This window comes from Eublepharis macularius, chromosome 9 (assembly GCF_028583425.1).
Source record: "Eublepharis macularius isolate TG4126 chromosome 9, MPM_Emac_v1.0, whole genome shotgun sequence".
Lineage (NCBI taxonomy): Eukaryota > Metazoa > Chordata > Lepidosauria > Squamata > Eublepharidae > Eublepharis > Eublepharis macularius.
Window position 1 is genome coordinate 19,855,459 of NC_072798.1, and position 14,717 is coordinate 19,870,175.

General features: G+C 43.8%; 1 protein-coding gene across 2 annotated transcripts in view; it reads left to right on the forward strand.

The window, feature by feature from the left end:
- MICAL3 (microtubule associated monooxygenase, calponin and LIM domain containing 3) overlaps positions 1 to 14,717 on the forward strand; it is a 231,435-nt gene that overhangs the window by 86,337 nt on the left and 130,381 nt on the right. For both annotated transcript variants that reach the window (XM_054987717.1, XM_054987716.1), the window contains exons 3-11: positions 1,903 to 2,110; positions 3,706 to 3,822; positions 4,310 to 4,411; positions 5,978 to 6,133; positions 8,042 to 8,142; positions 10,467 to 10,724; positions 11,844 to 11,959; positions 13,082 to 13,208; positions 13,826 to 13,919. In XM_054987717.1, the coding sequence (XP_054843692.1) occupies positions 1,903 to 2,110; positions 3,706 to 3,822; positions 4,310 to 4,411; positions 5,978 to 6,133; positions 8,042 to 8,142; positions 10,467 to 10,724; positions 11,844 to 11,959; positions 13,082 to 13,208; positions 13,826 to 13,919 (1,279 nt within the window). The remainder of the gene's footprint in view (positions 1 to 1,902; positions 2,111 to 3,705; positions 3,823 to 4,309; positions 4,412 to 5,977; positions 6,134 to 8,041; positions 8,143 to 10,466; positions 10,725 to 11,843; positions 11,960 to 13,081; positions 13,209 to 13,825; positions 13,920 to 14,717) is intronic.

The window sequence follows — 14,717 nt, forward strand, 5'->3', positions numbered from 1 at the left end:
ATTCCTCTCCCTCTCCTTAATTACTTAATCTTTTTTAAAATGACCATCTTGATCTGAAAGGTCTCACTTCAGTCAGCAGATCATCAAACTATTATTACCACATTGTTCGCTTGTTTAGGGTTTTTATTGTGAATATCTATTCCTGACAAATAATTCACAGCTTTCACTTTGCAATACTCTGGACAGCTTTGGCTGGTCCTGCTTCTTTATCTTGAAAGGCATGATGTCTCAAAAGATTAAATGCAGCACACAGTGTACTTTGCAAATGCCATCTCTTGTTAACGTACTTCATCTCTTGACACTATGTTCATCTCTCCTCTGTCCCGGCCATTTGGTCGTTTGGTGATCTCACTCCCTAAGCCTTTGACTCAAAAATAGTCAACTGGACCAAGAATCCCATTGCACCCATTGAGAGGGAGTCACTCTTGGTTGGGCCGTACCTGATGTAAAGGGCTGCTAGAGCAAGTTGAACTAGCATCCAAGCTTGTGTAAATCTTTATCACTATGTTGCCCTTCTCACAAAAGGACTCTGGGGCAAGTGTGTGCTCTCTTCCCCCATTTTCACCATAACACTTTGAGGCTAGGTAAATTTAGCCATAGTGGATTTGCATTGGGCCACATAGTGAATGCTGAGACCAAGTGGGGGTTTAAACACTGGATCTTCTTTGTCCAAACTAAACTGTGACTTATCAGCTTTGACTAAAATAAAAGCTTAAGTTGGGTGCTGGTGTAGCATAGTGGCTAAAAGAACAAGCAGCAATCCTGTAGGTCCTCAGTTCAAATCTCCCCTCTGGCCCAAACTCACTAGGTGCCATAGGCAAGCCATTCTCTCAACATTCAGCCTCCCATAGGCAATGCAAAGGTGAAAATATTGAATCACCTTATGTAATTAAGTGCCATCAACTTGGAGCTGACTTAGGATGACCCCCTTGTCGGGTTTTCAAGGCAAAAGGCATTCAGAGGTGGTTTGCCATTGCCTTCCTCTGCGTGGCAGCCCTCGTCTTCCTTGGTGGTATCTCATCCAGGTGAGAACCATAGCCAACCCTGCTTACCATCCATCCTGAGTTACTCAGGATGGCTTATTTTATAGGCTGTTTGAAAAGACTTAGGTAATGAACTAAGAGGACTTTAAGGCCCTTACATTTTTTTAAAAGAAAGAGCAGTGTTATTTACTAATTCCCACCTCCCACTGCAGACCCTCACTATATTGTTCCTGGGGGTCTGCTGAGAGCAGGAGAAGGAGAAGGGGAAGTCAGCAAAAATTGTTGCCCCCTCTCAAGAAAACTTCTACTGGGTCATAACATAGGTGAAAGCCACTCTGAAAATGCAGATTGTTATGAGGGGTGGGGAAAGCAGGAGTGTGTTTGCAGAGTAGTGGAGGCAAACCGGTATGCAGCTACAGTCTTTTGGTCCAGTGTAGCCACACCGTGACAGCTGTGAAATCTTGCCCCACATGTATCTGAGGTGTTGCCTCTGAAATGGCAGTGCCCTCTTTGCAGCCCAAACTGTAGAATTCCCACATCAATTGCACAGGTATCCAGTTTTTAAAATTATTTATTTATTTATTTATTTAGCTTACAAACGGATCAGCATAAAACAGAGGACGATTTTTTTAAAAAAAGAAAAAAAACAGATACAAATATTCTGCCAAGCTTTACATTATAAATGGTTAATAAAGGATGAACATACCATTCAGCCTGATTTATATTTCTACCTCATTGTAAATGAGTAAGCTTTACCACAGGAAAATTGCACGGGTATCTTTAGATAGCGTGTTTGACCTCCTCCTATTTTCTGCTGCATTTCAGGGAACACAGGGAGGCATATGGACTCCCGAATATATGTTTGCTTTTCCTTGAACTTTGGCAAGAAAAAAACCCTCCTTTTCTGCTTCTCTTGCAGTGTCTCATCATTGGGGCTGGACCCTGCGGCCTTCGAACAGCCATTGACCTGTCCTTTCTAGGAGCAAAGGTGGTGGTAATAGAAAAGCGTGATGCCTTCTCCCGCAACAATGTCCTGCACCTGTGGCCATTCACGATCCATGACTTGCGAGGCCTTGGAGCCAAAAAGTTCTATGGCAAATTCTGTGCAGGAGCCATTGACCATATCAGTAAGTGGATCGGGCTCTTCCTCACCACAGTAGACTTCCTAGCAAGGAAGGAAAAGGAGGCAACAATTTGATGATTGGTTGCTTTGGATGGGGTAAACTAGCCTTTCCAAAAAGGACAAACATTTGCCAAGCCTGTACAAACATTTGCTGGCCTGCCTGTATTTTAGTTGGGATTGGAGGGAGAAAACAATACAGACTCAAGCAAGGGCCGTTCCTCCAGAGCAGCCTTGGAGCCTGCAAAAAACAGATTATCCCAGAATAGGACCCTGCCTTCATTGTCTCCCCCTTTCCAGGATTTTTTAACTTCAAAAATATTTTCTAACTTGCTGTTAAATAATCAATCTTCTGCCATTACTCTTGAATTAAACCCTAACAGTGAAAAATAAACCAGAGAAAAGGCTCCAAAAATTAGCCAGGATGAAATTGGTACAGCGTGCTCACATTGCTAGTTTAGAGGCCTCATCCAATTCACATTTAGTTCTGCTACAGCCCCCCCCTCAAAGCCTTTTATTCCCATTTGAGGAAAGGGGCAGCAATTTCATTTAGAAGCAACATTATTTTAATTTACTAATAGACACAAATATGTGTAAAAGCATTGTTTTCAGTAATATTCCTGCTGTATACACAGAGCAGCAAATGCAGATGAAAAGGTTATTTCGAGATGAGGCTCCCTCATTTTGCAAATGAAGTCAGTGGTATGTGCTGTCTTTTCCTTATCTTTGTGAAAACATGGTTTACTTCTTGTTGCTAGGATTGCCAACTCCAAGTTGGGAAATAGCTGGAGATTTTGGGGGTGGAGCCTGGGGAGGGAGCTCAGCAGACTCCATGGAGTCCCCCCTCCAAAGCAGCCATTTTCTCCAGGGGAACTGATCTCTGTAGCCTGGAGATGAGGTGTAATTCCAGGAGATCTCCAGGATCCACCTGGAGGCTGGCAACCATACTTGTTGCATTATGTTACCCAGCGTTAGATATCTAAAGTCATTTCTCAGTCGGCTGGGTTTTCATGTGCAGAAAAAGGAAAGAAATGTCCACAGTTACTTAAAAGGCCTGGTTTGTGCCATTTCTCTGCAAAACTCAAAAGCAGAACGGCAGTCATTCACAAGAGTGTAGCAATAACTCTGATCCCTTAATTCTGTTAAGCATTTTAACACCCATAAAGACTTAGAAAATTGTCAGACTTGTTGAGCCTCTAGCCTTTTGATGAATATCTGTATGCTTTGGGGTTTTTTTTCTTAGAAATGTCACAAACCATGGCGCTTAATCTGAGGTTCATAGTCCCCTCCCTCCATGCCTCTCTCTGCATTAAAAAATAAATAACTCTCAGACTTGAGAATTAACTTCATGTATCTGATGAAGTGGGCTCATGGCCATGAATGTTAATGGTACAATAAATGTCTTAAGTCTATAGATTTCCTTAAGAATCTCTCTGTTTTTTTGCTGGAATAGACAAACACATCAACCCAGCTGGTGTTTAGAAGGCCTTTCCAAGGCTTGAAGGTCACATTGCCGGTGGCATGTTCCAAAGGCTTGCTGTTCATCCAGTGGCCATAGCCTGAAGGACTTCTTGTAATCATCTTTGCCTTTGACCATTGCAGGTATTCGTCAGCTCCAGCTGATACTCTTGAAGGTCTCCTTGATCCTGGGGGTTGAGATCCATGTCAATGTGGAGTTCCAGGGTCTTGTCTACCCTCCAGAGGACCAGGAGAATGAGAGTAAGTAGAGCTGGGACTGGCAGCAACTTGAGGTTGCGCTGCTCTGCGGCTCATGGAGTGCTTGTGTAACTGCAGCTGTGTGAGTGCTGCTTCCTCAGGGCTACTCCTTTGTGCAGCTCCAGTAACGAAGGCTGCACAGGAGGAGCAGACAGAGTAGTTACTTTCCACATCAGCATTGCTAGGGTCAGTGAGTTGTTACTTGAATCTCTTGAATGGCCATGAAATGATTTTGGGGATGTCCAAATAGAAACACAGAGCTGGAAGGAACCCAAGAGTCATCTAGTCCAACCCCCTGCACTGTGCAGGAGATTCACATCTATTCCCCCTCACTCCTCCATTGATCCCTGCTCTGTGACCAGAGGAAGGATCTCTGGCCTGGAGGAAAATTCCTTTCTGACTTCACAGCTGTGATCAGCGTTACCCTGAACATATAAGAAAGAGCCACAAGAGCATAGCACCAGCTTATCCATATTGAATTTGTTCACAGGGATAGGCTGGCGTGCACAAGTCCACCCGAAAACACATCCAGTGTCAGAATACGAGTTCGATGTTATCATTGGAGGTGATGGACGGCGGAACACTTTGGAAGGTAACAGCTTCTGGTGTCTAATTGCCAGTTCCTCTAATCTTTGTAGACTACCTTGCGTCTGTCTTGCATGTTCTCCGCATCATAAAAATAACACTGCAAGATGCAGGGGCAGAACCTCAGTGGCTGAGCATCTGGCTTGTATGCAGAGGTCATGGGTTCAATCCCTGGCACCTCCCATTAAACAGCTCTCATGCAGCTGTGCTGGGAAAGGCCTTTCTTCACCTAAGACCTTAGGGAGCAGTTGCCAGTCAAGATAGACGGTGCTGAATGAGATGAAATAAGGAGCTTATTCAGTGTAAGGGAACTTCATGTGTTCATATTTGCTTTGCTGCTAGGCTTGGCTCATGTGTATGTATCATTTTAGCTCTGTTGTAGCAGTCAGCAGAGTAAAATTCTGGTCTCGCACTTATGCTCACAACTATCCTAGGCTAGGCAGAGAGAGTGACTGGCTGAAATCACTGTTCCCAGTAACTTGCCTAAGGCCATCAACTGAGGCTTGCTTCACATGGTATGTATTCTTCTTCAAGGAGAAAGCATCGATGTCGTAAGAATGACGCAAGTGACTTTCTGCTACATATATGCAAACTAGGCAGCTGATAGCCAAATGCCACACATGTAATCATGTGAAAGGAGGCAACTGTACTTCTGAAGGTTAGAGTGATGAGGTGCTAAGTAGGCTGCAGTTTATAGTAACTCAGCCCACGATACATTTGTTAATGTATAAGTTTCCACGGCAATCTTTGTTACAGTATTGCTGCAACAATCTACCTTGGTGTAGAGCCAGTTTGGTGTAGTGGTTAAGAGCAGCAGGACTCTAATCTGGAGAACCAGGTTTGATTCCCAACTCCTCTCCTTGAAGCCAGCTGGGATGACCTTGGGCAAATCACATCTCTTTAGAGCTCTCTCAGTTCCACCCACCTCACAGGGTGATTGCCATGAGGATAATAAATAACACACTTTGTAAACTGCTCTGAATGGGCGTTAATTTGTCCTGAAGGATGGCTATAAATTGAATGTTGTTGTTGTTGTTGTTGTTATGGGGTGAAGGCCATGCATTGCACCCACCCAGTAGGTAAGGAGGAATTTTAATGTGTGTCTGAAATCCCAGGAGCAAGGGGAGTAGGAAAACGCTGCTTATTGTGGGGGGGCACCTATGCCCACTGCTGTAAGTTGCCAGTTGATATTTTATCTGTCTTTGCCAATACTTTAGTGGGAAAGTAACACAGGAAGCAACCGTGAGGAGTACTTTGCTTGTAGCAGATTAAGCAGCTACCCAAAACATGTCGTGCCATATGAGAAGTCAATGTATGTTTTTATTTCTCTATTTGGTAACATGCGTACCTGGTCTCTCTCTCAGATATATCGGGGTAGTTAGGTGAAGCAACCCTTCTCTCTGCAGGAGAGATCGTCATCACACCTGCTGGTTCTGACCCAGTTTTTTCTATTGCCGCCCCCCCTCCCCGCCATTCCTATTTCTATAGCATTTATATCCCTTGCATGTATTCAGCAAGCCTTTTTGTTGTTAGAGGAGGCAGCTGACCTTGTTCCTTTTTACCTGTCATGCAGGCTTTCGACGAAAAGAGTTCCGAGGCAAGCTGGCAATTGCCATCACAGCAAACTTCATCAACCGCAATACCACAGCGGAAGCCAAAGTTGAAGAGATTAGTGGTGTGGCCTTCATATTCAACCAGAAATTCTTCCAGGATCTACGAGAAGCTACAGGTTTGGAAATCTAGCAGATCTGGCAGGTCTGCCCGCCTCTTTCATTTCTGACCTCTTTTCGGCTTATATGATCTCATTAGTTTTCTCTGTTGTTTCACATCGCCCACGTAGATCCTCTTTCCCAGTGCTCTTAAAAGTATAGCTGCCACTGTTGCTTGTACGCAACCCACGCAGGCTGCGGGGATGTTGCAGTTAGCAACCAAGCAGCCCCTTGGAAGGTGTGGTTCTTGGGTTCTAGCCATGATGTCACAGCAACCCATGGTGGTGGAAGACTTGATAATTTCTTACTGGTATGGGAGCAGTAGCAGATATTCCAGTCAGCATACATCTTAAGAGTTTCTGTGTCATATGGTTTCCCCTTTAGCCACTGTCTAAAAGTTCAGCTTTTTTTGACACTTTCACACACATACTGCACCCCTCTGTTTGTTGTTTTGAAAGTCAAACTTCTAAACTTCTGACGAAAGCCAGCGTTGTGTAGTGGTTAGAGTGCTAGGCTAGGATCCGGGAGACCTAGGCTTGAATCCTCACTCTAACTGGGGTATCTTGAGCCAGTCTCACCTTTTCAGACTAACCAAACTCACAGGGTTGCTGTAGTGGGGAGAAAATGGTGGAGGGTAGTACTGTGTAAGCTGCTTTGGATCCCAGTTGGGGACAAAAGCAGGCTATAAATATCTAAAATAATAATAAATCTCCTTGAACTCTGATTCTACAGTGCTGTTTTACTTTAGGCACCTTGTTTTATGACTCCAGCAACCAAGCCCGCTCTTTTAGTACTCCCATCTTCTACCTAAATTCTTCCAGCTCCCCCACCAGCTTGAGGAAGAAGCCTTTTTTCCTCCTTGCAGTGTGTGACAGATCTTTCCTGAAAGTGCTTTCCAGAGACCATCTGACATGGACCCACAGTATAGTCCAGATGAAGTCCTCTTGGTTCTTGACACATTTTTAATAAAATGCAAGAAGATCCTCTAGTACATCTTATTTATTATTTGTATATAGCTAAATGCCTTTTGTCAGAAAGCATCTTGGAAGCTCGGCCTTGGTTAATAATTGGATGGGAGACCTCCAACGAAGGCCAGGGTTGCAGGCAACGCTGTTAGTCTCTTGCCTTGAAAACCCCAGCAGGGGTCTCTATAAGTCAATTATATCTTGACGGCACTTTCTACCACCACTGATGCCTCACCGAGGATTTAAAATGGCAAACTTTGTAGGGCAGTGCTGTTCACAGGATATCTTACATAAAGGGTTGTTGGGCCAGCCAGTCCATCGCCCTGCTGCGGTTTACTGTAGACACTGCCAGTAAACTGCCATATTTTCTGGTTCTTGTCTTGATTTTCAGTAATGCATGCAGATAAAATGACAAGCCAATCCTCAGCACGCTTACTTGGAACTGAGTTCTGTTACCCCACTAACATGCACTTACTACCTTTTTCCTGTTGCCATAAGTGATGGGTGGTACAGTCACTCTCCTCTTGAATCCTTACTTCATTTTTATGATTTGTCACAAGTCTGATAATTGTATAGGAGAAGTGATTGCATAACTTCCCAGAGGGCCAAAGTTCACTCAATGAACATCCAAAAGATGGAAGTGCTGGTCTAATTGTCCAATAAAAGGCCATAATCTCCCTCCTTTTTACCTTTTCTCTAGTTTGTTTCCCTGTGGTTCTATGTGGCTTTGGAACTCTTATCTTTAGCTGTAATAATGACTGACAAAAGGTTGGGAAGGACTCTCTGGATAACCATAACCTGTAATCTAAATTTTGAATTCTCTTTATGACCCGGTGAAAACATAGTTGCTGAAGCTGTCCTTGCTATGTCTGGTAGGACAACATTGTAGAGCTCATTTTACTGCCAAGTGCTCTTCTGGTGTGTATTTATAAAACTACTGCTTCTCTCTCTCTTTTATCTCAGGCATTGATCTGGAGAATATTGTCTACTACAAAGATGACACCCACTATTTTGTCATGACTGCCAAAAAGCAGAGCCTACTGGATAAAGGAGTAATACTGCATGTGAGTGTGTTTGTGATTTTAAGTATCTCTAAAAACTTAACTATGTCTCAATGGATGAGAAGTCTGTCTTTGGCTGCCAGTTTAGTTAATTTATTAAATGTATTCCCTTCCTTTCTTCTGTGGAACTGAAGGTGGCAGAGAATGAGTTCCCATCCAAGCTCTGATTAGACCTAGACCAGATTTTATTGATTGATTATGTTAGTATTCTTTTCTGCTATGTTTTGGTCTAAAAAGGCTCCCGAGGCAGCTAACAATTTACAACTTTACAGTACAATAATTTTTTAAAAACCAGCATTGAGTTTAAGAAAATTGGTGCATAAAACGTGCACCACACAGACAGCAGGCGCCATCCCTTAATCAGTATAGTTCAGGTATTCTAGAATAAAAGTTTCTTCCAGTTTGCTCCAGAAGGAATGGCGGTGCGATTGCCTCATGATCAGGGTACCCCTGATATTGGAGGCAGCAGTTAGCAAGGCTGGAGTCCCAGTCAACAAGCTCACTGCAGCAAAGGTCAGTTCCCATAGGATGGGTTTACAGTTACTCTGGACCCAAGCCATTTAGGGATCCTAAAGGTCAATGGCCTCCAAAGGGTGGCTGCTTCAGGGGCCTTCAGTGCATGCCCTGGGGCCTTGCCCTATTAAAAAAAAGTTTGGGGGTTGTGAAATGTGTTGGCTTTCATCCTTCACCCCGATCAGCTAATTCTAGGATACAGCCCCCAAGTTTTTTCCCCTCATTTGTATTCCAACATCCCCTGCTGGCAGCGAGTCAACCTTCCTTCCTTCTTGAAAGACTGTACAGATCCCTCCATCTTGGTATGCGCTAGATCAAGATCGACAGCTGTATTAGTCAGTCTGTAGCAGTAGGAAAGAGTAAGAGACCAGTAGCACCTATAAGACGAAAGAAATTTGTGGTAGGGTATGAGCTTTCATAAGCCACAGCTCATGAAGAAGTGAGCCGTGACTGACGAAAGCTCATGCCCTACCACAAATTTTGTTAATCTTATAGGTGCTACTGGACTCCTGCTCTTTTCTATTGGTATGAGCTGTCCATGGTAAATGACAGTTTCACTCATGTGGAATTTTTTTTAAAAAGCTCTGGGAGAGATGAGATTCTACACTGTGCCATTGCAGTTCTCTTTGGCATTCATATGCCTCTCCTCATTTACCTCAGAACAGAGGCTGTTAGTGGTACTGACTCTATTATGAATCCTGGCCTCCAACTTTAGTAAAGGGACTTCTATATCTATTTTGTTTTGTTCATTTATTGCATCCTTGGAGGTCCCACAGTGTGATTCCCCCCCCCCCTTGGTATGACATCCTGTGGTTGCACACCTTAGGTTACTGTGCCACTTTTCAGATTGTGTGTTGACATGGAGTACAATATGATACTCTCGTATGGCCTTGTAGTGTCCGTTGCTTTTCCAGGCCAGGAACAGTTTTCCCTGGGCAAGCACTTGAGGGGTACAGCGCAAATCCCTTGGGTGCACAGTCACCCACTGAAGATCAAATACAAGCCCTACAGCACTCTACCATGTTTCAGCAGTGCCATGTTGCTTGGTTTGATGCTTTTGGGATGCAGGATTTTTTCCTGCTTTCCCAAAGTATCATGATACATTCATTCACCTCCCAGATTTTCCCCAGATTTTCTCTGATCTTTCCCAAACCTGCTTTATTGTGAAGTTTTGAGCGAGATTGTAACAAAGCCTGTATGGCTTCCATGTGGGTGAGACAGTCTAGATTTTCCTGGTCCCACCCACACTACAGCCATTTTCCCTGCCCCTGTCCTCATGGCGGCTGTTCTCTCCCCCCCGCACCAGATGGCTGGGGGTGGGGAGGGAGTTAAATCAGCAATTGAATATTGTTATAATGTTATACTACGTATGAGATTCTCTGAATTCCCAGCTCTCATTTTAAAAAGTAAGAGTCCTTTTGTTGCAGAGAGTTGCGTTTCTATGCAATTATATGAGTATCGCCGCAATGAAAATGGGCTGGAGACTTGCTTTTAAAAAAAAATGGAAGCTTGGAACTCAGAGAACCAGATATACAGATGTTATAACTGTTATATTGTTACTGTTATAACGTTATTCAGTTGCCAATAAAAACACATTGAAAAGGCCCTGATGGCAAGGGACTGGGGAGGGAGTTGCCAGTGCTCAAGGATTGAGGCAAGGAAACTGCACGAAAACTTGCCATGTGGAAGCCCCGTTGGTCACTGCGCTTCATTGGCAACCACAGCAGCAACATAGAAACCACACAAGCCTGACCCTGTGTGGAAAATCCCAGGAGACTGCAGATCATCCTTCATCCTCTTTCCTTGTATGGCAGGACTACGCGGACACAGAGCTTTTACTCTCACGAGAGAATGTGGACCAGGAGGCTTTGCTCAACTATGCCAGGGAAGCAGCTGACTTCTCAACCAATCAGCAATTGCCATCGCTGGACTTTGCCATCAATCACTACGGACAGCCAGACGTGGCCATGTTTGACTTCACATGCATGTATGCCTCGGAGAACGCAGCCATGGTTCGAGAAGTGAACAGTCACCAGCTACTTGTGGCGTTGGTTGGGGACAGTCTGTTAGAGGTTTGTTTGGGTTTTTTTAATGGTTTACTGTAACTATTTATTTTGTCAGCGTTTGGCTTATTTTCTTTTCTGTCATGAGAACTCAAGGCAAGGAGCATCAGCATTTGAATTTATATAGCACTGTTAATGTTCATTGTGCTTGACAGAGTGACGAGGTCAGGTCCCTATCCCAAGGGGTTTGCAGTCTAATCTGTAAACCCCTTCTTGTTTGTTGAAAGGCTCACTGTAAAACTGGAGCAGAAAATAAGAGCCAGGGGAAACAATATTTTCCAATAATTTATCTTAAAAAAATATGCCTTACTAAGAATAATTCATTCTCTTGAACCCAGGACAACGGAGTATCACAAAAGGTAGCTCTCAGTTGAACTGGCATTGGGCTGAAAGTTTGTGTCTTTACCTGTATCACCTGAGCTGAACCGGCAGCAGTCATTGAGATGATGCCTTGCTGTCTAGCTGACTTTTAATCCCCCTTTTCCCGCTTCTCTTTCCACCTCACTGATAAAACAGTTAAAAAGACGAGTCAAAAAGAAACTTTCAGCATTTAACTCCCATTATGTTATATAAACAGGCGCAATGTCCTAGCTGTTCATTTCAGGCATTGGTAAATGCAAGTAGAATCCAGAATGCCCTGTTACATAGTTTTTTTTCAGGATCTTGTTGCATGCTCGTGAGTTGCATCTGAGTTTCTGCCCCGCAAGAGTTGCAAGTGCCGGCAGATGATCTGGAAGCTCTGTGGTTTGTGCAGTTCTCCTGTTCGTGGTGCATCATCTCAGGAAGAGTTGGATACGGTTGTCTCTCCCATAACCTATTGCTCCCTTCTTTTACTGTTTGCTCCCCACTGCTGTGAAAACCAAAGGCTCAGTGGAGCCCGTAGCTGTGCGGCAAACAGCAATTAGCAGTCTGTGATTGCACAGCTTGTTTTATGAAGCTAGCCCTGGGGTTAAGTGAATGTCGAAATCTCCATGAGATGTGTGTCTTGGACTACCGGGGAGAGTTTGGCTCCTAAAGCAGTCTTGCCAAATACATTAGTATCTCCAGTGTCGTCTTGTAAGGCTTTTTCACTTTTTCTTCCCCCCCTTCCTGCCCTCATACTAAATCCATCTTTTTTCTCACTTGTAGCCATTCTGGCCAATGGGAACTGGCATAGCCAGGGGCTTTCTTGCTGCCATGGACTCTGCCTGGATGGTACGAAGCTGGTCTCTGGGAACTAGTCCTTTGGAGGTCCTTGCAGAGAGGTAAAGAGATGCTTATGTTCCTTGGAGGAGGGACGTTGTCGGAAAGGATGGGTTGATAGTTGTCCAGAAATGTGCAGAAAGGTTGTAATTCTTTAACTCTTTTCCAGTGAAATCCTAAGCAGAGTTACTCCAGTCTAAGCCCATTGATGGAATAACTCTGCTTATGATTTCACTGTTAGTGAGATACAGACTTCCACGTGGGGAATGAAAATTAGGTTGTGAAAGGCTTAATCAGCTGCATCTAGGAAAAGGAGGACACAGCAAAGTGCAGACTGCTCAAACTCTTCTTGCTATTATCAAGCTATCCTGAACAACTTTAAATGGCTTTAGATCCAAACTGAAACATAATGAACTTTCCTCTCTGTGTGTCGCGCATCATTCTTTCTCCCATTGCGCAATGGCATTACTGATTTATGGCTTAGAGGCGGCTTCTGCATTTATAACATCATGACAGAAAGAAATGCATCAGGCACACATCCTTCTGGTCTTAGACCTGCTGGAGGTATCCTTGCCAAGCAGTTTTTAGAGACCAATCTTCTATGCCGATGATTGGTCCGACAAAACTTAAGTGTGTTTATCCTATGTTGGCTGCCTTTATGTGTTCTGAGTGGGATCTGAGTTGGAGAAAGGCGTCCTCCATTTTTCTGATGGACAAAAAACCTGTCCTTATTGAAGGAGTTTATTCTCTGTTGGAGGAAGACTTGGCAGAAGGAAGTCATAGGATCCAGCCCTCATTCTGTTGAGTTTTATTGAATGGAAAAATTATGTTTCAAGCCAAGCAAGCAGGTCCACAAGGGAGTGATTGAAACCTAAATATAGTCCGCTAAATGTCTAGGTGCTTTGCAGTATCTGTGGGAGAGAAAAAACACAGCGAATTCCTGGGAGCCGATAAACAAAAGTGGCTATGCTTTGAGTTGTATGTGTGTCTTTGAGTAGTTGTTTGTCTCTCTCTCTCTCTCTCTCGCTTGCTCGCTCGCACACTCACACACTTATGCCAGTCACAGAACTGGGCAATGTGAATTTTCACCAAGCTGGATTTTGCGAGTAGTACTGATGCATAGTTCTTTTAATGAGCTTTGCCTTACATCATTGAGACTAGCACTGGCTTCTCTTCTTTCCTAGAGAGAGCATCTATAGGTTGCTGCCTCAAACCACCCCCGAGAATGTGAGCAAAAACTTCAGCCAGTATAGCATTGATCCTGTAACCAGATACCCAAACATCAATGTCAACTTTCTTCGGCCAAACCAGGTGATTGCTTTTTGTTTCTGGGCTTTCCTGCCACCTTCCATGAATCCTGTGCCACCATCACGAGGGAACTTTTGGAGTATCTTAATCTCTAGTTGCCATAGAGCTTTGCTGGGAGAGCGGGGAAGGCTTGGCTTTGAGTGGATGGAAGGGCAGGTGGGAAGAAAGGGAACTAGGTGCACAGGCCCATCTGGAAAGGGAAATGATGGCACGTGGGTGGAGGATACGGCAGAGACATAGCTGGTGAACAAAGAGAGCAAAGTCATTTGGAAAGTGTATGAGATTAACACAGAGGAAAGGTGGAACTCAGATATGAATGCAAACGGAGCACTGGTGTATGAAGAGGGCTTGCTGAGATCTTATGCTGAATAGATTGAGATGGAGCAGCAAAATACCTGCGATGTATCACAAATGAATTCCCCCTCACCTTGTGCCGGGTTGTCATAACTTTGCACTCTTTGCAGACTTTGGGTTTATTATTTAAAAAATTCTTTAACATATGTGCTATATAAATACTCATTCCAGTTTGACCATGTGCTGTTTGAATAAATCTCTTGCCGTTTAACATGCTTTTTCTGAAGACAGACATGATATGTTTAATCTTTTGGAACTCCCCACAGGTGCGTCATTTGTATGATACAGGGGACTTGAAACACATTCACCTGGAGATAGAGAATTTGGTGAACTCCAGAACACCAAAGTTGTCACGGAATGGTAGGACTCCAGCTCCATCCCTTTTGTTCATTCGCCTTTTCTTCTTGCTTCTCCTCTCCCGCCTAGTTCTTAGTGTGGAATATGTGCAGACTGCTGTTAGTGGATCATTAACTTTTCAAAAGCATCGCCTGGCTATATTCTTGAAAGCTGTTGAGAGGCCCAAACTGGAATTTGTTTGAAGATCTCTTTGTTGTCTCTCGGTCTTCTGTAAAAACTGCCTGCATTTTTAACTTATGAAGACCATGGAAAAATAATCTCAGATCAATTTTTTATTATTTATGGCCATGCAGAATGTTTTGGATATAAATTTTTGAGATGTTTATTCTACCTTTTGTTAAACATAAGAAAGGAATTCTTTTTTTTTAAATCAGAAAGCTAATTTTTTGTCCTGCCCTGACCTGGAGAGCCCATGTGAGCCTGATCTCATCAGATCTCAGAAACTAAGCAGGGTCAGCCTTGGTTAGTAATTGGATGGGAGACCTCCAGCAAAGACCAGGGTTGCAGAGGCAGGCAATGGCAAACCACCTCTCTTAGTCTTGCCATGAAAGCCCCACCACGAGTTGCCATAAATCAACTATAACTTGAGGGCACTCTCCACCACCATTTTTTAAATCATAGATAACATTAGAATAACAAAGGGTCAGTTTAGTTACGTACAGCTATGTTTGATTTGCAAAACCAGGATTTGGCTTGCAAATGACCACTGAAATCCTTGACAAATGCTTTCATTGACATTGCTCTGCCCAGGCATCTGGGTTACCGGGATACATGTGAGGGCAATGCTGGGTAAGATATTGA